The sequence below is a fragment of the Hyperolius riggenbachi genome, chromosome 7, assembly GCF_040937935.1.
Source record: "Hyperolius riggenbachi isolate aHypRig1 chromosome 7, aHypRig1.pri, whole genome shotgun sequence".
NCBI classification, from domain to species: domain Eukaryota; kingdom Metazoa; phylum Chordata; class Amphibia; order Anura; family Hyperoliidae; genus Hyperolius; species Hyperolius riggenbachi.
In genome coordinates, this window is record NC_090652.1 from 176,332,305 (window position 1) to 176,353,980 (window position 21,676).

Sequence of the window (21,676 nt, forward strand, 5' to 3'; positions counted from 1 at the left end):
CTTACCCAATGCAGAGGGTCGACCAATTGTTGGATAAGCTAGCTGGCGCGCAATATCTAACAATCGTGGATTTGAGTCGGGGATACTGGCAGGTTCCTCTAACAGCTGAGGCACGGGAGAGGTCTGCCTTTATCACCCCCTCAGGTCTATTTGAATTTAATGTAATGCCTTTTGGAATGAAAAACGCCCCGGCCACCTTCCAAAGGGTTGTAAATGGTCTCCTGGAAGGTTTGGAACACTGCGCTGTCGCCTACCTGGATGACATCGCCGTGTTTAGCGCCAACTGGAATGACCACTTAGTGCAGCTGTCACAGGTTTTGGGGCGCATCACTGCAGCAGGACTAACAGTCAAGCCTAGCAAGTGTCAGATAGGTATGAAACAGGTACAGTACCTGGGACATGTGGTGGGGGGGGGGGGGGGAGCTTCGTCCAGATACTGGGAAGGTAGATGCCATTGTGTCCTGGCCCACCCCCCAAACGAAGAAGCAGATTCAGTCCTTCTTAGGGACTGCTGGGTACTATAGAAAGTTTGCCCTCAACTACAGTGCCCTCTCCAAGCCATTGACAGACCTCACAAAAAAGAAGCTGCCCAAGCAGCTCTGAAGTTTGCAGTAGGTAGTGTCCCATATACACTGGGCAGTGTATATATAGAAGACTCCTGTATATACAGGGGAGCGTCCTGTAGTGGTGTTGTACAGTGTGTAGGCTGAAGATGAAAATGGTGGTGGTGCCGCTCTCTGGAAGCCACTGGATAGTGGTGCAAGTATCTGTATAGACAAGGGGTGGGGGGAATGGGAGGAGAGAGAGGAGAGCGCACTCAGAAGGGTAGCAGTTGTCCCTGGCAAGCCTGCCGGGAAATGATCTCACCTTTAGGACTGACTGACTAGCCCATATGGGTCTGTCAGCAGTCTAGCGTTGTCCCTCTCTATGCCGGGGACGCAGGCAGCAGTGGTGCTTTAAAACAGGATCGGTCACATCAGCTGATCTCCATAGATGGCCGCTCACTGGGTCTTGCTGGATGAAAAGCCTGGAGGCTATGTGTGCAAGTTTGTTAGCTGCACTCTGAACTCCCACTATGTGTGGGGATAGAGTGTGCTGCTGAAGGTTCCTGGAAGGTGCAGTGCGTGCACAAAGAATACACGGCAAAGTCCGTGTTTGGTTGAAAAAATAAGAAAATGTTTATTACGCAACGCGTTTCTGGAGAGAAGCTTTCTCCTTTCTTCAGGCGAAAAACATTTGTACAAGTGTTCAGTACATTTAAATACAATAAGACAGACTGTGATTGGTTAACAAAGGTAACAAGCTGGCCAATGCATGTGGGTATGCAAATACAAATCCCAAAATCCTTTGCAGTCTTGGAGGGAAAAAAGTCCAAGTTTAACTATGATAAAATCAAGTTAAAAAATAAAAATACTGAAGTTAAAAGGTATTGATAAATAATGGATGGGAATTGTTTTATACATATATATATCAAAAATGTGATAAAATGTAAGAAATTAATTAAAAACACCATAACTGGCTTCATTGCAGTCTATAAAGGATATACAAATATATTGATCAGATTGTTAAGGTGCAATAAGCACACAGGTTCTCCAGTTGGCAGCAAAGCACCCAAACAAAAAAACAATGGGAAAAAAACAACAAATAACAACTTTATTTGTTGTTTTTTTCCCATTGTGCGTTCATGATTGCCATTGGTGTTGCTTTCGTTGGTCCAACCACGGAGTGTCCATGGTGGTCCCGGTGGTTGTTTTTGCCGTTTGTGTTTTTTTGTTTGGGTGCTTTGCTGCCAACTTTGTTAACCAATCACAGTCTGTCTTATTGTATTTAAATGTACTGAACACTTGTACAAATGTTTTTCGCCTGAAGAAAGGAGAAAGCTTCTCTCCAGAAACGCGTTGCGTAATAAACATTTTCTTATTTTTTCAACCAAACACGGACTTTGCCGTGTATTCTTTCTGCACGCACTGCACCTTCCAGGAACCTTCAGCAGCACACTCTATCCCCACACATAGTGGGAGTTCAGAGTGCAGCTAACAAACTTGCACACATAGCCTCCAGGCTTTTCATCCAGCAAGACCCAGTGAGCGGCCATCTATGGAGATCAGCTGATGTGACCGATCCTGTTTGAAAGCACCACTGCTGCCTGCGTCCCCGGCATAGAGAGGGACAACGCTAGACTGCTGACAGACCCATATGGGCTAGTCAGTCAGTCCTAAAGGTGAGATCATTCCCCGGCAGGCTTGCCAGGGACAACTGCTACCCTTCTGAGTGCGCTCTCCTCTCTCTCCTCCTATTTCCCCCACCCCTTGTCTATACAGATACAAGCAGCTCTGAAGTCATTCACAGCTCTGAAGAGGGCCCTAGCCAGCCCTCCCGTGTTGCAAGCGCCAGACTTCAGCCGACGGTTTGTGGTCCAGACGGACGCCTCAGCCTTTGGCCTAGGTGCTGTGTTAAGCCAGGTAAACCAAACTGGGGAAGAACATCCGATTCTGTACTTAAGTCGGAAGCTGCTACCCCGGGAGGTAGCTGACGCCACCATAGAGAAGGAGTGCTTGGCAATTGTATGGGCCCTACAAAAGCTGCAGCACTATCTCTATGGTCGCGTATTCACAGTCGTAACCGACCACAACCCTCTTAGTTTTTTACATCGGGTTTCTGGTGACAATGGCAAATTGCTGAGATGGAGCTTAGTTCTCCAACAATATAGCTTCACTATTCAACATCGGAAGGGGAGCAATCATGGGAATGCGGACGGGCTGTCCCGTCAAGCAGAACCAACAGTGTAGGTGCAGGCAGGATGATCTGGGAAGATCATCTGCCTTGCACCAAGGTAACGGCAGAGGTGTGGTGATATATTGGGGTGCTGATGCTCTTAAAGAGAACCCGAGGTGTGTTTAAAGAATGTTATCTGCATACAGAGGCTGGATCTGCCTATACAGCCCAGCCTCTGTTGCAATCCCAAACCCCCCTAAGGTCCCCCTGCACTCTGCAATCCCCCATAAATCACAGCCGTGCTGTGAGGCTGTGTTTACTTCTGTAGTGTCAGTCTCGGCTGCTCCCCCGCCTCCTGCATAGCTCCGGTCCTTGCCCCCATCCCTTCCCTCCAATTAGCAGGGAGGGAAGGGATGCAGGCGGGGACCAAAATTCTGCAGGAGGCGGGGAGAGCAGCAGACTGACACTATAGAGATAAACACAGCCAGCTCTGACAAGCTGTTTGTCAGCAGCGTGGCTGTGATTTATGAGGGGTTGCAAGTGCAGGGGGACCTTAGGGGGGTTTGGGATAGCAACAGAGGCTGGGCTGTATAGGCAGATCCAGCCTCTGTATGCAGATAACATTCTTCAAACCCACCTCGGGTTCTCTTTAAGGATAATACAGTAATATATTTTCATTTTCCCATTTTTATGTCTGCTGTGAACTACTGTATCATATGGATTGGGAGGCTGGCAGCTGCCTGGAGTTCGTTATATCATGTAAATTGACCCTGCATTCAATGGCCATTGTCTGCTCCTAACTGGGAGATGAGAAATCTCTGCAATTAGGGACTGTCTACCTAGCCTCTAATTAGGAGATGGCTATTCAGGCCAATACTGTCAACAATGTGTTTGTCACCTGTAACTTGGACTAGGGAAGTCTTTTCATGTATGTACTAAAATACACTTTAACCTGGGGAAATTGGATGTTAAGGAAGTCTTTTGTTGTGTGTGTGCTATAATACACTTTTCACATGTGGATGTTAGATCTCTGGGAATCAAATTATGTCTGAGGATGTAGTTAAATCTAGTTCCCCCCGTCCAAACAGGCTTACAGCCTCAAGGCAAATATTCCATTATAAAAAGCAGGGGACAGATACCTAAAATCAGTCTACTCCTGTCGGTAGCTGGAGCCGGACTCCCGGTCTAAGCTAAGTTGGCTCCTGATCCAATCAGAACGGTGTCCGTCCACAGAACCCAAGTCCAAGATTTGTCTATCTTGATCCCTGTTATTTTGGTAAGCAAATCACTTGTGTGTATTTTTGTAAACTCTTAATTTTGTAACTTTTTATTTTGTTTTTTGTAATATTTTGGATATACTCTGTTCTGCATTGTTCCACTTTTTTCCTGGAATATTAAATTATTATAAGCTAGACTTCTGCTGTACTAAACTAACACTCATAGCCTAGAGGAGACTGCAGTGTAACTGTGTATAAGTCCATGCCTAATTGTATGCTTGAGCAATACTACCATATGAAATTGTAATTGCATTGTGTGTATGGGGCACTTCTGCACTCGACAGCAGAGTGGGAGTGGCTAACAGTATCGTTCGGAACGACTGTTACTGGTTTTGCTGCACGACAGTGTAACTTGCATTACAAATCAGTGCCTGATTGTGCTGTGTTACTGTACAACTGTACTGTGTGTGTGGGTGCGTGGCGTTCCCGTATTCGGCCTAAGCACAAAGCTGACCCGAATACGAAAACGCAGATTGCGTGCTGAGCACTCGACAGCTGAGTTGACGTGTCTAGCAACCGCTAGTGGTGGCAGTAAGAAGCTTTTTAGGGGTCACAGCCTTGTTTGTTGCTTGAATAAGGCTGTCCCCCGCTTGATCTGGTCAAACCCGCAGTCGGGAACCATATACGCAGGCGTGCCGCGGGCCGGTTCCTGACAGAGGGGAAAGTGAGTAAGGGGAGGGAGACGGTCCTCCTTCCCCGCCGCTCTGCACGCTGCTCCCACTTCACTGCGCTGCCAGTGCCACCCCTCCTGCTCACAGACACCTATAGACCTGGCTATCTATACTGGGGACACCTATAGACCTGTCTACCTATACTGGGAACACCTATAGACCTGGTTACTTCCACTGGGGATACCTATAGACCTGGTTACCCATACTGGGGGCACCTATTTTTGGGGAACCGCTGCTGCCAGATTAAGTGTATTTTGGGGAACAACTGCCAGATTATGTGTATGTTGTGGGACCCTGGTTCGGAACTGCTGCCAGATCGTGTATGTTGGGGGAACCGCTGCTTCCAGATTATGTGTATTTTAGGGGGACCACTGCTGCCAGATTACATATATTTTGGGTGATTCGTTTCCAGATCATGTGTATTTTAGGGAACTACTGCCAGATTTTGTGTATGTTGGGGGAATCTCTGCTGCCAGATTACGTCTATTTTGGGGGAACCACTGCCATATTATCTGTATTTTGGAGAACCTTCTGCCAGATTACGTGTATATTTGGTGAAATGCTGTCAGATTACATGTATTTTGGGGGGAAACACTATGGCAGAGCTCAAATTTCCCAGGCAGAGCTTTCACACCACTGCTAAGATCAGATATATTTGGCCTCACCCATGACCATGCTCACATTCTGTCGCGTGACCACACCCATTTTTCAGCGCACCGCGCTGCGTCCGGCGCAGGGGGCTTTCTCAGTACAAAATATCCTTTGTCAGTAAATTTTTATATCTTGGCCAGTAAAAAATATCCTTTGTCAGTAAATTTTTACATCTTTGCCAGTAAAAAATAATGTGAAAAACTGGCAACATTGGTACGGGCCCCCATAATCTTCTATTGCCTGGGGGCCCCATGAGTTGTCAGTTCGCCCCTGCTCCATATTCCCTTCACCTCCGATTCCTTTTAATTATCTATTTTTCACAGTGTCCATGTGTAACTCCGCCAGTGCTTGTGTGTCATCAACTTTAGCATGAAACAGACTACACAAGATGATGGTTATGGTAAACATTCAAATTCCACCTTAAATATTTTGGTGAAATATCAGGTGTAATTGAAATATACATGATTATTGAATGAGCGTCCAAGTACAAAACATTTTGTGTTAAATTCTTACATGAAGCTTTTTGCAAAAGTATTCTGCCCCCTTGAAGTTTTCCACATTTTGTCATATTACTGCCACAAACATGAATCAATTTTATTGGAATTCCACGTGAAAGACCAATACAAATTGGTGTACACGTGAGAAGTGGAACGAAAATCATACATGATTCCAAACATTAAAAAAAACAAAAAAAAACTGCAAAGTGGGGTGTGCGTAATTATTCAGCCCCCTAAGTCAATATTCTAACACATGGATATGTTTTGTGTTAAAATCATTCCATTGTTGCCCTGGCCTTATGTTTAGAGTTGTTGTCCTGCTGGAAGGTGAACCTCCGCCCCAGTCTCAAGTCTTTTGCAGACTTCAAGAGGTTTTCTTCCAAGATTGCCCTGTATTTGGCTCCATCCATCTTCCCATCAAATCTGACCAGCTTCCCTGTCACTGCTGAAGAGAAGCACCCACAGAGCATGATGCTGCCACCACCATATTTGACAGTGGGGATGGTGTGTGTGCAGTGTTAGTTTTCTGCCACACATAGCGTTTTGCATTATGGCCAAAAAGTTCCATTTTGGTCTCATCTGACCAGAGCAGCTTCTTCCACATGTTTGCTGTGTCCCCCACATGTCTTGTGGCAAACTGCAAACTTTTTTCTTATGCTTTTCTGTTAACAATGGCTTTCTTTTTGCCACTCTTCCATTAACTTTGCCACTCTTCCATTAACCAACTTTGTGCAGTGCACGACTAATAGTTGTCCTATGGACAGATTCCCCCCACCTGAGCTGTAGATCTCTGCAGCTTGTCCAGAGTCACCATGGGCCTCTTGACTGCATTTCTGATCAGCGCTCTCCTTGTTCAGCCTGTGAGTTTAGATGGACAGCCTTGTCTTGGTAGGTTTACAGTTGTGCCATACTCCTTCCCTTTCTGAATGATCACTTGAACAGTGCTCCGTGGGATGTTCAAGGCTTTGGAAATCTTTTTGTAAATTTCTTAATAACTTTATCCCTGACCTGTCTGGTGTGTTCTTTGGACTTCATGGTGTTGTTGCTCCCAATATTCTCTTAGACAACCTCTGAAGCTGTCACAGAGCAGCTGTATTTGTAATGACATTAGATTACACACAGGTGCACTCTATTTAGTCATTAGCACTCATAAGGCAATGTGTATGGGCAACTGACTGCACCCAGACCAAAGGGGACTGAATAATTACACACACCCCACTTTGCAATTATTTATTTGTAAACAATGTTTGGAATCATGTATGATTTTCATTCCACTTCTCACGTGTACACCACTTTGTATTGGTCTTTCACGTGGAATTCCAATAAAATTCATTCATGTTTGTGGCAGTAATATGACAAAATGTGGAAAACTTCAAGGGGGCTGAATACTTTTGCAAACCACTGTAAATATGTAAATTTTAAAATACTAGCAAAATAACGAAAATAGGAAATCAAATCCATATTTGTAGCTTCAATAGCCTCTTACCTCCAATTCCACCACTATCCCAGGTTGGCAAAACTGTGTTTCAAAACTCAAGGAGTGCAGTTCTTCAGTGACAATAAGAGGACCCTGGGTGAAGTAAAATATTGTATACATATTTAAAAATATTTATTAGATTTTTGTTATTAATGATAGATATACTTTTTCATAGTTAAAATTATTTTTTCATTAAGCGTACCTCAGAGATTACAAACGGTGAAACGAATGATTTGCCTGATGAAGATGACTTTACCCTTCAAAACGCATTGCAATAATGAACCAAATAATCACTAGCTAGCCTATACACAGAGCCACTGTGTCTAAAGGTACATACACAAACACATGATTTAAGTCAGCTGAGGCAGCCAACAGTCTCGGCCAATAATTTAGCGTGTGCACACCAGCCCCCGAGGAGAAACTGCCGCTCAGCTAGCGATCTGCACGACAGATAAACTCAAAGGAGAGGCCAGACAGTAGGGCATTGCAGTAGTTAAAGGGGAACTGAAGAGAGAGGTATATGGAGGCTGTCCTGTTTATTTCCTTTTAATTAATACCAGTTGCCTGGCAGCCCTGCTGGTCTATTTCTCTGCAGTAGTATCTGATTAAAACCAGAAACAAGCATGCAGCTAGTCTTGTCAGATCAGACTTATAAGTCTGAACCACTGAAACACCTGATCTGCTGCATGCTTGTTCAGGGGCTATGGCTAATAGTATTAGAGGCAGAGGATTAGCAGGGCTGCCAGGGCAACTGGTATTATCTAAAAGGAAATAAACATGACAGCCTCCATATACCTCTCTCTTCAGTTCCCCTTTAAGGCAGTAGATGATGAGGGCATGAACGGAAAGCTTGGTAGTGTTTGGAATCAGAAAGGGCAGATTTTGGAGATTTTGCGGAGGTGGAAATTGCAAGCTCTGGTAACAAGGCAAACCTAGGCAGTTTCCTTAGGTCCTAGGCAAGATAACAATTTTTGCCCACCACTGATGATCACACAGCTTTTTTTAAAATAAGATTTAGTGGAGGCTAGCATTCACCAAGCACCTAGACTCTCTCCAGGCCCTAGGTAACTGCCTAGGTTGCCTTGTGAATGATCTGGCTCTGATAACGAGCACTAACAACCGTCTAGCTGATACAGGAGAGCAGCTGACAGGTGGTGACTTTACTGCCTGTGTGAAAGAGGCCTAACATTTGATCTGGTGACTGATAAGTTGTGGGGCAGCTAGACAACTAAAACTATGAATATCAGAAAAGCAAAGTTCAGTAAACCCAGGCAGGCACTACGTTTGGTGAACTCGGATAATGTACTACAAGGGAAGGACACTGAAGGGAAATGGCAAGCTTTTAAAATTATTCTCAATCAATATTGTAGTAAATATATCCCATATGGAAACAAAATATCTAGGAATAAAAAAAGCCTCTATGGATGAATAGAAAGGTTAGAAATAAAATGAAGTGGAAAAAGAATGCCTATAAGGACCTAAAACAGGAGGGGACTGAGGCTGCATTGAGCAATTATAGGGAGTGCAATAAAAGTTGTAAAAAAGAAATGACCAAACACTTAAGTCCAGAAGGACATAGCCCTATAGGTACAATAAAAAGCTTGTAACTTTGTTTGTGTTCAGAGTCAAGGTTAAAAATTAGGGTCCACAGTTGTGGATGTTCACTTGTGAAGGTATCAAAGGATACTCCTAACCAGTGGCATAGCTAAGGAGCTGTGGGCCCCGATGCAAGTTTTACAGTGGGGCCCCCCAATCACTCTATACATAATAATTGATACGGTGCACCAAAACCTGCCAATAGCAACTACAGTGTCAGAGGTGCAAGAAGGGGATGGGGAAAAGTTTGTTAATGATTACCACTATGAGCACAGGACCAATAGAGAGCTAATACTATAGTTAAGGGAGGGCCAATCGGGGCCCCTCTGGCCCAAGGGCCCCATTGCGGTCGCTACCTCTGCACCCCCTATTGCTACGGCCCTGCTCCTTACCAGACTATGGGGGTCGTTGCTTATCCCCCTGGGCTGTAGTGTGGATTGCCAAGTCCAGGTGTGGCTATCCCATAGATAGGCAGATGCCTTCACAATAAATCGGTGTAAAGGTGGGATGGTGAAGCGCTTCATAGCTAATAAAGAGTAGTTCAGGTTGGTGCGCTCACCTATGGTCTAATCCCTCCTAGACCACCGTCTAAGACAGGTGGGTTTAACACATATTTACATATAGTGCAAAGTGCTGTACATAGACTTTAACATTTCACCCAAAGGCTTCATCAGAAAGTGCGCTATACATATATACAGTTGTTACAAAAAGGGATTAGACCATAGGTGAGCGCACCAACCTGAAGTACTCTCTATCAGCTAGGGAGCGCATCACCATCCCACCTTTACACCGATTTATTGTGAAGGCATCTGCCTATCAAGCAACGACCCCCATAATCAGGTTAGGTGTATCATTTGATACCTTCACAAGTGAGCATCCACAACTGTGGACTAATTTTTAACCTTGACTCTGAACACAAATAAAGATACAAGCTTTTTATTGTACCTATAGGGCTATGTCCTTCTGGACTTAAGTGTTTGGCAATCAATTTCCCTGGTATTGCATTCTATTCGGTTAGTGTTTTATTAGAAAAAGAAATTAGGCTGGCAAAGTTTGAAGCTGAAAATCAAATTGCTAGGGATATCAAATCTAACCCAAAAAAGTTTTACAAGTACATCAACTCTAAAAAAAGAAAGGTTGACTGTTTAGGACACCTAAAGGATGAGGGTGGGAACTCAATGGTGGATGACCAAGGTAAGGCAGAGTTATTAAATGCTTTCTTTGCTGTTGTCTTCACAAGGGAAAGAACTGTTGCAAATTACAGATGCAGAATAGTCTCAATCTTCCAATTGTAATATTAAATACTTAACGCAGGAAGAAGTAAAGGCAAGACTAAATAAACAAAAAATAGACAAGGCACCTGGCCCGGATGGCATACATCCTCGGATCCTAAGGGAATTAAGTTCAGTTATCGATAAACCCCTTTATCTTATCTTTTGTGACTCCTTTTCAACTGGCAGAGTTCCAGAAGATTGGTGTACAGACCACGTTTTCCCATTATTTAAGAAGGGCAAAAAAATCAGATCCGGGAAATTATAGACCTGTAAGCTTAAAGAGAATCTGTACTCTAAAATTCTTACAATAAAAAGCATACCATTCTATTCATTATGTTCTCCTGGGCCCCTCTGTGCTGTTTCTGCCACTCCCTGCTGCAATCCTGGCTTGTAATTGCCAGTTTAAAGGCTCGTACACACGCTGTACTACAGGGAACGACGGGGCGGTCAGACCCTCCTGCTGGGCGGGCGTTCCAGCGACAGTACAGCGTGTGTACAGTCAGGCAGACTGATAAGGCTGTTTCTGAACGATCCGCTGAGCGGATCGTTCAGAAACAGCCTTATCAGTCTGCAGACAGACTGTACGCACGCTGTACTGTCGCTGGAACGCCCGCCCAGCGGGAGGGTCTGACGGACCCGTCGTTCCCTGTATCAATATCAAGATGGCGCTGAGCCAGCAGCCTCGGCACACAGCTCCTGACTTTTTGTCCTTTTTTAGCCTTTCTTTTGTTACTTTTACTACTTTTGTCACTTTGCCTCGGTGCATCACAGGTCCCTTGTGCCTGTGATGCACACCTGCAGGCCCGCAGCCCCCGCTCGCCGTGGATCTGCGGGGATACCGCTGCCTGCCGCCACTACCATGTGGAAGGACCACACTCCCGGCCCTCCAACGAACATCACTTGCCTCAGCTGGAGCCGGCACCCGCCGCTGCCGCAACACTCCGCACTCCCGACGCTACCTCCTCAGCCAGAGCCGCTGCCCGAAGGGGATCTCAGGGTCCCCGGGCACAGAGGAGACATCGGACCATTCTGGACGACCGCTGCAGCCGAAGACTCCGCGCCGCTGCCCTCTGGGAGCAGCCTTCCTTCGCCGTCCATCTGCAGTGGCCAGACACTGGCTCCCTCTTCTGATGGTGTGCCGACATCCTCACCGGAGCTGTCAGCGGACCCCCCACGTGGCAGAGGAGGGAGTGCACACACACACTGCGGCTGCCTCCTAGGCCCAACTCCACCGGCCACCGGAACTCCCCAGGGAGACACCCTGCCTCTGCAGCGGGCTCCACTGTACTAACACTAGCCGGCATCAACTGCTGTAGCCGGCTGGCTCACCAAGCAGCAGGCAGGAAAAAATCCCCTAGAGGTGCCCACATCACTGCGAGCCCGCGCAGCAAGTCCACTGTCAGCACAACCACCGTCCACAGTCTGCAACATGGAAGGGGTAAGGACCGCACTATCCTTGGCGCCTATGATGTGACCGCTTTCTCACCCCTTGTGCTGATACCCCTGGGCCCAGCCTGCTGGTTTGCTACTCGTGCCTTCAAGCTGAGCTTTGGCCGCTGACTCTGACTCTGCTGAACCTACAGCTGCTGCTCCGAGCCCCACCATCCTGTGCGCACCCGAGTCCGGTAGATGCTGGCCACACCTGGCCCCACTGACACCGGTGCTGTGTCCGGCCAGCTTGCCCCCCACGCTGAACTCTGCTCCTGCCCTTGTGCTGATCCCCCTGGGCCCAACCTGCTTGCTGCCCGTGCCTTTAGGCTGAACTCTTTTGCTGCAGTCACTGCTGGACCTTCTGCCGGTTGCTCCCAGCCTCACCTCCCTGCTGTGCACCCCTAAGACCGCTAGCCGCTGGCTACACAGAGCCCCATGACATCCTGTGCTGAGTCTGGCCAGCTTGCCCCTTGCTGAACTCTGCTCTGCTGCCTGGCCCACCAGTTGGATCTATTGTTGCCCAGACAATGCCATGCCTCACTACCCCCCGCAGGCGACTCACCACCTCTAGCCCTCCCACCGGGGACCGGGGCCCATGCACACCACCCCATGCCACACGCACCGCATACACCAGAGAGCAGCTTTTACAGTGGTAACCATGGGGCCCCTCACCCCCTGTAGCCAGGCTTCTGTCCAAGCTGGTCTAGTATCACATCAGACTGGTCCTGGATCCAGCCCTTGGCCCTCGTGCAGGCCAGAGGCGGAGAGACTGCCGGGCAGGTGCCTGCGAGAGACTTAAAAGGAAGGGCCTACGATCAGCTATCCCCTCAGTCCTCCTGGCGAATGTGCGCTCCCTCCCCAACAAGCTGGACGAACTGAGCCTACTCTGCGACAGGAGGGACCTTAGCAGGACGACGCCAGTCCTCTGCTTCATGGAAACTTGGTTACATGAGGACATCCCTGAGAGCTCTCTACATCTCCCAGGCTTCAGCCTCACCCGTGCAGACCGGGACCCTGTCCTCTCTGGGAAGAGAAGAGGTGGAGGTATCTGCTTCTATATCAGCTCCTCATGGTGCACCACCACGTCAGTACTCATCAGGAAGTGCTCCCCTGACCTCGAACTCATACTCATCGACTGCAGGCCGTCATACTCGCCACATGAGTTTTACTCCTATGTTCTTGCCGGTGTGTACATTCCTCCTGACGCCGACGTCAAAGGTGCCTTATTGGACCTCAGCGAGACCATCTCAAAGTGGGAGACGTCCCTCCCAGACTCACTATTCATTATTATGGGCGATTTCAACAAGGCCAATCTTTGCCAGGAGATGCCACGCTACTACCAGCACGTGGAGTGCCCCACCAGGGACGTGAACACTCTCGACCACTGCTACACAGCACTGAGGGATGCCTACAAGGCGGCCCCAGGGGCAGCTCTTGGCTCCTCTGACCACTGTGTCATCCACTTGATCCCCATCTACAAGAGACACCTGGAATCTGCTAAACCGACTCTTAAATCCACCAAAGTATGGTCGGACGAGGCCAAGCTCCAACTCCAAGCCTGTTTTGATTGCACTGACTGGGAGTCCCTGGAAGCACCAAACATAGACGAGTGGGCAGACAATGTTGCCTCAAACATCAACTTCTGTGAGGACTCTTGCGTACCAACCAAAGTCTTCAAGGTCTACCCGAACAACAAGCCATGGTTCACTAACAATCTACGGCAACTGCGGAGGCGGAAGGAAATTGCACATAAGACCGGCAACCAGGAGGACTACAGGAAGGTGAGGAACGACCTTAATCAAGAACTGAGGGCTGCCAAAAGGGACTATGCTGAGAGGATGGAACAAAACCTGCGCTCAAATGACATTCGAGCTGTGTGGAAGGGTCTTAGGGCTGCCACCAACTACAAGCCCCCTCCCACAACAAACACCTCCCAGTCCGGAGCTAGCCGAAAAACTCGGCAAGTTCTACTGCAGGTTTGAGAGGCAGGAAGAACCAATGGTCCATCTGGAACCGCCTGATCCCCCCCCTCACCTCGAGGAAAACATCACAAGTCAAGCTCCTCCTCTAGTAGTGAGCGAAGCTGATGTCCTGCTACTCTTGTCAAGGTTAAACACCAGGAAAGCGCCTGGACCGGACGGCGTGTCTCCAACCTGCTTGAAAACCTGCTCCAGGCAACTCGCTCCCATCCTCTCCGCCATCTTCGCCAAATCACTAAGTGAAGGAAGAGTCCCCAGATGCTTCAAGAGGTCGACCATCATTCCTGTCCCTAAGAAACAGGGAGTCTCTGACATGAACAACTTAAGGCCCTTACTTTCCTCATAATGAAAACTCTAGAGCGAGTGGTCCTATCCAACCTCAAGATCTCAAGTTTGCCCCTTCTAGACCCCCATCAGTTTGCGTATAGGGCAAACAGGTCCACTGACGACGCTATAAACATATGCCTGGAGTTCATTTATGACCATCTTGACAGACCAGACACGTATGCCAGAATACTACTCCTGGACTTTAGCTCGGCATTTAACACTATCTGTCCACGCATCCTACAAGAACAACTGGCCACATTTGGTGTGCACTTAAGCCTACGCCGCTGGATCACAGACTTCCTCTCCAACAGGACCCAAACTGTCAGGCTGGGTGACATCCACTCACAAACCATGACCACGAACACAGGTGCCCCCCAAGGCTGCGTCTTGTTTCCACTGCTATTCTCCCTCTATACAAACAATTGCAGATCCAAAGCAGACTCAGTCAAGGTCATCAAGTTCGCCGACGACACCACCATTGTCGGTCTTGTCACCAAGGACAACATCCAGGAGTACTGTCAGCAGGTGGAAAGAATCTCCCAATGGTGCAAGGAGAACAAGCTGGTGCTAAACACTGCAAAAACTGTCGAGCTAATCATTGACTTCAGGAAGTCCACTCCCACCCCACCACCAATTCACATTGATGGTACGGAGGTGGCTAAAGTGCCTTGCGCCCGTCTCCTGGGCACTACCATCTCCAGCGACCTCAGCTGGAGGCCTAACATCACTGCCATCCAAAGAAAAGCCCAGCAGAGACTCTACTTCCTTCGTCAGCTAAGGAAGTTCGGCATGGCCCCGGAGATCTTGACCAGCTTCTACTCCGCCACCATCGAATCGATCGTCTGCTCTTCCATCCTGGTCTGGTACACCGGCGCAACCGCCAGCGACAGGCTCACACTTCAGAGGGTCATCAGGGCAGCGGAGAGGATCATTGGAAGACCTCTCCCCTTACTTGACCTCCTACACAAGAGAAGGTTGAGATCAAGGGCGCTGAAAATCGCTAACGATCCTGCTCACCCGGGCCACCGCTACTTCTGTCAGCTCCCACTAGGACGGAGACTTCGGGCCATCTCCACAAGGCCGGCCAGACACAGTAACTCTTTCTTTCCCGCGGCCGTCAGCCTCCTTAATTTCCTCCACATACTCCCATCAGCACACAAAAACTGATAAAGAGTGATGATAGGCCTTCCATGAGTACTGTAATGGGTGTTAGATGCTGCTCTAGAATGTAACACAAATGTCAAGTGCAATACAATGTGAATGTAATTGCTTTCCTCTGTGTATAAGTGCTCTAGCGTGTAACACAAATGTCAAGTGCAATATAATGTGAATGTAATTGCTTTCCTGTGTGCATAAGTGTAGTGTTAACTCTGTTCTGCTACCTACCTTTGTCTCTCTTGAGCTATATGTACTGTGCCAAACCCAATTCCGGGCATGACCCAGTCATGCTTGGCAAAATAAATGATTCCTGATTCCTGATAGTACAGCGTGTGTACGAGGCTTTAGGCAGTGTTTACAAACAAAAGACATGGCATGTGATAGGCTGAGAGGAGCTTACTCTGTGACTCATACAGAGCCTGCAGGGGGCCTGGAGAGGGTGTGTATAGCTTCTATCCTACCACAAGCAGAGCTGCACATTCCAGCCTGAGTGCCTGAGCCAGACAAAGCCATCAGAGGAAAGAAGATTAGATTATATAACAGAGATAATACAGCCACTGTGCAACTAGAAAAGGCTTCAGTAATCCAGACCACATTAGAACAGGTATAGGAACTTATAGGATAGAAGAAATAAGTCTGAAAATGTTGTTACAGAGTCTCTTTAACATCAGTTGTGTGCAAACTATTCGAGGGGTTACTAAGAGATACTATACAAGACTTCACAGTAGAAAATAATCTTATTTCTCAGCATCAGCATGGGTTTACTAAGACAGGTCCTGTTTGACTAACATGCTCAGCTTTTATGAAGTAGTGGACACTAATGTGGATTTTGGGAATGCTGTAGATGTGATATACTTGGACTTTGCAAAGGCATTCGACACTGTTCCCCACAAAAGTCTGGTGCAAAAGTTGAGGACGCAAGGACTGGGGAAGAGTCTGTGTGCATGAATAGGGAACTGGCTAATGGACAGAAAACAAAGAGTTGTGGTCAATGGATCATATTCAAATGGCTGACTGTTAGCAGTGGGGTCCCACAGGGGTCAGTAATGGGTCCAGTGCTCTTAAATTTATTTATTAATGATCTAGTAGATGCAGTAGAAAGAAATGTTGCTATGTTTGCAGATGATACAAAATTGTGCAGAATCATCAACTCTCAGGAAGATAGTGACATATTGCAACAGGATCTGGATAGGATGGCTATATGGGCACATAAATGGCAGATGAAATTCAATGTTGAAAAATGTAAAGTCATGCATTTTGGTCATACCAATGGTCTAGCACCATACAAAATAAACGGGATACAGGTGGGGACATCAAACTAGGAGAAGGACTTAGGAGTACTCATTGACAACAAGTTAAATAATCGTATTCAATGCCAAGCCGCTGCAGCTAAAGCTAACAAAATTTTGTGATGCATTAAAAGGGAAATAAAAACTCGAGATGCTAGCATAACATTGCCCCTGTTTAACTCTCTAGTAAGGCCACATCTGGAATATGGAAGTCAGTTCTGGGCACCACAATACAGGAAAGATATTGCAGTTTTAGAGCAGGTGCAGAGAGCAACTAAATAAACTGGGAGAAAAGACGCCTTAGAGGGGATCTAATTAACATGTATAAATACATCAGAGGGCAATAAAAAAAGCTTTGCAGATGAGCTTTTTGTCCCTAGGCCTTCACAAAGGACTAGAGGACATGATCTGCGTATGGAGGAAAAACGTTATAGCCATTTATTTAGGAAAGTGTTCTTTACAGTAAGAGTGAATAAGACGAGGAATGCATTGCCACAGGAAGTAGTTATGGCCAATTCTATTCCTGCATTTAAAGGGGGCTTAGATGCTTTCCTTGCATTGAAAGACATCCATGGCTATAATTACTACTGTAGGTAATGCCCAGTGGTGTTGATCCAGGGATTTTATCTGATTGCCATCTGGAATCTGGAGTCGGGATCGTATTTGTTCACTTTTGGGGCTAATTGGACCATGTCTTGTAAGGGTTTTTCGCCTTCCTCTGGATCAACAGGGGTATGTGAGGGAGCAGGCTGGTGCTGTACTTTGTCTCCGATTGATCGATAGACGTAGGTCTTTTTTCAACCAAAATAACTATGCAACTATGTAACTGTGCTGTGTTCCAATCCCTCCAAGCTCTGCATGGGAAGGAGAGAGGCACATCTGGTACCTAACGGGGGGGGGGGGGGTCGCACACTTGCTACTTATACTTGATGGGGGAAGAGAGATGGCACATCTGCTCACCCATCCTTTGGCAAGGGATGGCTCACCTGCTACCCATGGATGAGGGAGCAGGTCTGCCTACCTATTGGGGGGGGGGGGGGGCGCATGTCTACCTATACTGGGGGGAGCACATCACCCTACCTATACAGAGGGGAGGAGCACATTTCTGCCTTCCTACACTGGGGTGCTGAGAGTGCTACATAATACGGGACCACATCTTGTAACCTATACTGGGATACCACATCTGCTCCAGTACAAACCAGTACAAAGTACAACTCCAGCCTGCTCCCTCACATATCCCTGTTGATCCAGAGGAAGTCGAAAAAACCCTTACAAGGCATGGTCCAATTAGCCCCAAAAGGGAAAAGTTCCTTCCCGACTCCAGATGGCAATCAGATAAAATCCCTGGATCAACATCATTAGGCATTACCTAGTAATTGTAGCCATGGATGTCTTTCAACGCAAGGAAAGCATCTAAGCCCCCTTTAAATGCAGGTATAGAGTTTGCCATAACGACTTCCTGTGGCAATGCATTCCACATCTTAATCACTCTTACTGTAAAGAACCCTTTCCTAAATAAATGGCTAAAACGTTTTTCCTCCATGCGCAAATCTTGTCCTCTAGTCCTTTGAGAAGGCCTAGGGACAAAAAGCTCATCCACCAAGCTATTATATTGCCCTCTGATGTATTTATACATGTTAATTAGATCTCCTCTAAAGCGTCTTTTCTCTAGACTAAATAAACCCACTTTATCTAACCTTTCTTGGTAAGTGAGACCTTCCATCCCACGTATCAATTTTTTTGCTGGTCTCTGCACCTGCTCTAAAACTTAAATATATTTTTTGTAATGTGGTGCCCAGAACTGAATTCCATATTCCAGATGTGGCCTTACTAGAGAGTTAAACAAAGGCAATATTATGCTAGCATCTCAAGTTTTTATTTCCCTTTTAATGCATCCCAAAATTTTGTTAGCTTTAGCTGCAGCGGCTTGGCATTGAGTACGATTATTTAACTTGTTGACGATGAGTACTCCTAAGTCCTTCTCTAAGTTTGATGTCCCCAACTGTATCCCATTTATTTTGTATGGTGCTAGACCATTGGTACGACCAAAATGCATGACTTTACATTTTTCAACATTGAATTTCATCTGCCATGTATGTGCCCATATAGCCATCCTATCCAGATCCTGTTGCAATATGACACTATCTTCCAGAGAGTTGATGATTCTGCACACTTTTGTATCATCTGCAAAAATAGCAACATTGCTCACTACTGCATCTACTAGGTCATTAATAAATAAATTGAAGAGCACTGGACCCAGTACAGACCCCTGTGGGACCCCACTGCTAACAGTCTCCCATTTTGAGTACGATCCATTGACCACAACTCTTTGTTTTCTCTCCATTAGCCAGTTTCCTATCCATGCACACAGACTCTTCCCCAGTCCTTGCATCCTCAACTTTTGCACCAGACTTTTGTGTGGAACAGTGTCGAAGGCCTTTGTAAAGTCCAAGTATATCACATCTACAGCATTCCCAATATCCATATTAGCGTTCACTACCTCATAAAAGCTGAGCATGTTAGTCAAACAGGACCTGTCTTTAGTAAACTCATGTTGATGCTGAGAAATAAGATTATTTTCTACTATGAAGTCATGTATAGTATCTCTTAGTAACCCCTAAAATAGTTTGCATACAACTGATGTTAAGCTTACAGGTCTACAATTTCCTGGATCTGATTTTTTGCCCTTCTTAAATAATGGGAAAACGTGGGCTGTACGCCAATCCACTGGGACTCTGCCAGTTGAAAGAGAGTCACAAAAGATAAGATAAAGGGGTTTATCTATAACTGAACTTAATTCCCTTAGGACCTGAGGATGCATGCCATCCGGGCCAGGTGCCTTGTCTATTTTTAATTTATTTAGTGTAACGATTGTGGAATTATTTCCGTGGTCAGCGCAAAGGATGCGCGCTGACACTGCGGAAATCCTCCACAAGCATATAATCTGAGAGAACCCAGCAATGGTGCTATGCACCTGTAGAGGGGAATTCCTGCCGGCAGATGGAGCTGTGGAGAACAGAGGAACAACCCCTCTGTACTTAGCAGCTTTTGATGGCAGCTTTTTGGATACAAGGGAGCTGTTACTGTATTCATTATCACACTGAATGGTTTTGCATGGAAGGGATAGAACAGCTGATTGATTAGCAGGTACATACTCATCCAGAATGAGTGGTAAACTACACAGTTTAAACCAGTGGGAAAAAATCAATGTAAGAAACTGATAAGGATTATCATTCCAGGAATTGTTTTTCAAAACCTCATAAGCCCACACAAACAGATCTCCTTGCAATAGTGTATAAGCTAATTGGAGAGCGGATGTGGACGGATCAGTAATTTGAAAGGTAGGATTCAGAAGTAATCTCACACATTCAGAAAGGAAGTCCTCTTTAGTTTCAGAATCTAGTCTTTTAAAGCTCTTAAAGATATCAGAACCATATTCGACAAAAACGTACAAATCGGAAATTCCCTCTACATTGGGAATTTCAGTTTGGCTGATCATAATGTAACGATTGTGGAATTATTTCCGTGGTCAGCGCACAGGATGCGCGCTGACACTGCGGAAATCCTCCACAAGCGTATAATCTGAGAGAACCCAGCAATGGTGCTATGCACCTGTAGAGGGGAATTCCTGCCGGCAGATGGAGCTGTGGAGAACAGAGGAACAACCCCTCTGTATTGCCACCGATGCCAGATAGGAATTGTACGAGGGGAAGCAACGCAGGGCAAGATAGCCCTAAAAGAGAGAGAGCACAGAGACAGGATGTATGTGTGTCCACCAATCTAGTCGCCACCCAGCGACGATGAACACACAACAGTGAAGACCAAGTGGGTCTTCACTTGCACTTCACGATTGCAAGAGATGGCGATTACTAACAGCGACACAAGACTGTTAAAGCACAGATAAGGACTGTATGTATGTCCACCAATCTAGTCGCCACCCAGCAACGGCAAACACACAACAGCGGAAACCAAGTGAGAACGCAATTGCAAGAGACGACGATTGCTAACAGGGTAACAAGAATAAATTAGAGAGAGCACAAGTATAAAGAAAGAGCACAGGGACAGAATGAATGTGTGTCCACCAATCTAGTCGCCACCCAGTGACGGTGAACACGCATCAGCAGAAACAAAGTATGAATGCAATCGCCAGACTGGCGATTATCAACAGACACAAGAATAAGCAGGACAGAGCACAAGAGTAGCAAAAGGCACAGCAAGCAACACAAATAAGAACATCAAGGAAAATAACAAACGCTAGCTAAACTCGAACACCGCACTCATTCACAACAGCGAACGTGTTTTAAACACGATCACCGCGCGTTAGGCGCCCAGTGATAAGCGTGTCACCCTAACTAACCAATGAAACACAAACACGAAATAGAGAACGCGAACGCTTGCTAATTGGTTACCTCACCGAGCCCACAGCAAGCGTTCGTACCAGACAAGACAGACAGATGGGGCTACCAGTAGCAACCGCTGCTCTGGCTAGCACCCCTAAGATAGAATACAGAAGGAAGCACTGCCACTACCACTAGGGCTATTGTGATCCAAACAGAACGATTTCCTGTCCACCGCCGCTGGCGACAAGACAATCGCAGGACAGAACGATTCACAATCGCCAACCGCTGGCGACCGTGCAATCGCACAGACAAAACAGATAATACAACCTGACTGCACTAGAAGGGATGCCTAGTGCAGTCCCAAGGAATTACTCTAAGATAATCTTAGCAAACAATAGCAAAGGCTGACACTGCAGGTGTTAGCAGGAACAAACCATCATGACCAGCAAAGGACTCTGGGAGAACATGGTATTTATACTGCAAGCCTTCAAAGGAGGCAACTAGGCAATTTGCATAACAAGTATATGCAAATTCCTCAGCAGCAGAGCAGGTCTGAAACTTGCAAAGTGAAGACAAGTCTCTTTTCCAGAGACCTGCAGCCCTCAGACTTGTGCAGACAGCTGAGCGGATCATTACATTTAGTCTTGCCTTCACTTCTTCCTGCGTTAAGTATTTAATATTACAGTTAGAAGATTGGGACGCTTCTGCCTCTGTAATTTGCAACAGTGCTGTTTCCTTTGTGAAGACAGAAGCAAAGAAAGCATTTAATAACTCTGCTTTACCTTGGTCATCCACCATTGAGTTCCCACCCTCATCCTTTAGGAGTCCTATACAGTCATCCTTTCTTTTTTTAGAGTTGATGTACTTGTAAAACTTTTTTGGGTTAGATTTGATATCCCTAGCGATTTGATTTTCAGCTTTGATCTTTGCCAGCCTAATTTCTTTTTTAGAATCTTTATTGCACTCCTTATAATTGCTTAGTGCAGCCTCGGTC

General features: G+C 46.4%; 1 protein-coding gene across 1 annotated transcript in view; it reads right to left on the bottom strand.

Moving 5' to 3' along the window:
- The window catches only part of STAT1 (signal transducer and activator of transcription 1), a 1,171,385-nt gene that overhangs the window by 308,065 nt on the left and 841,644 nt on the right, over positions 1–21,676 (bottom strand). The window contains exon 12 of the mRNA XM_068244925.1: positions 7,298–7,381. Coding sequence (XP_068101026.1) covers positions 7,298–7,381 — 84 coding nt within the window. The remainder of the gene's footprint in view (positions 1–7,297; positions 7,382–21,676) is intronic.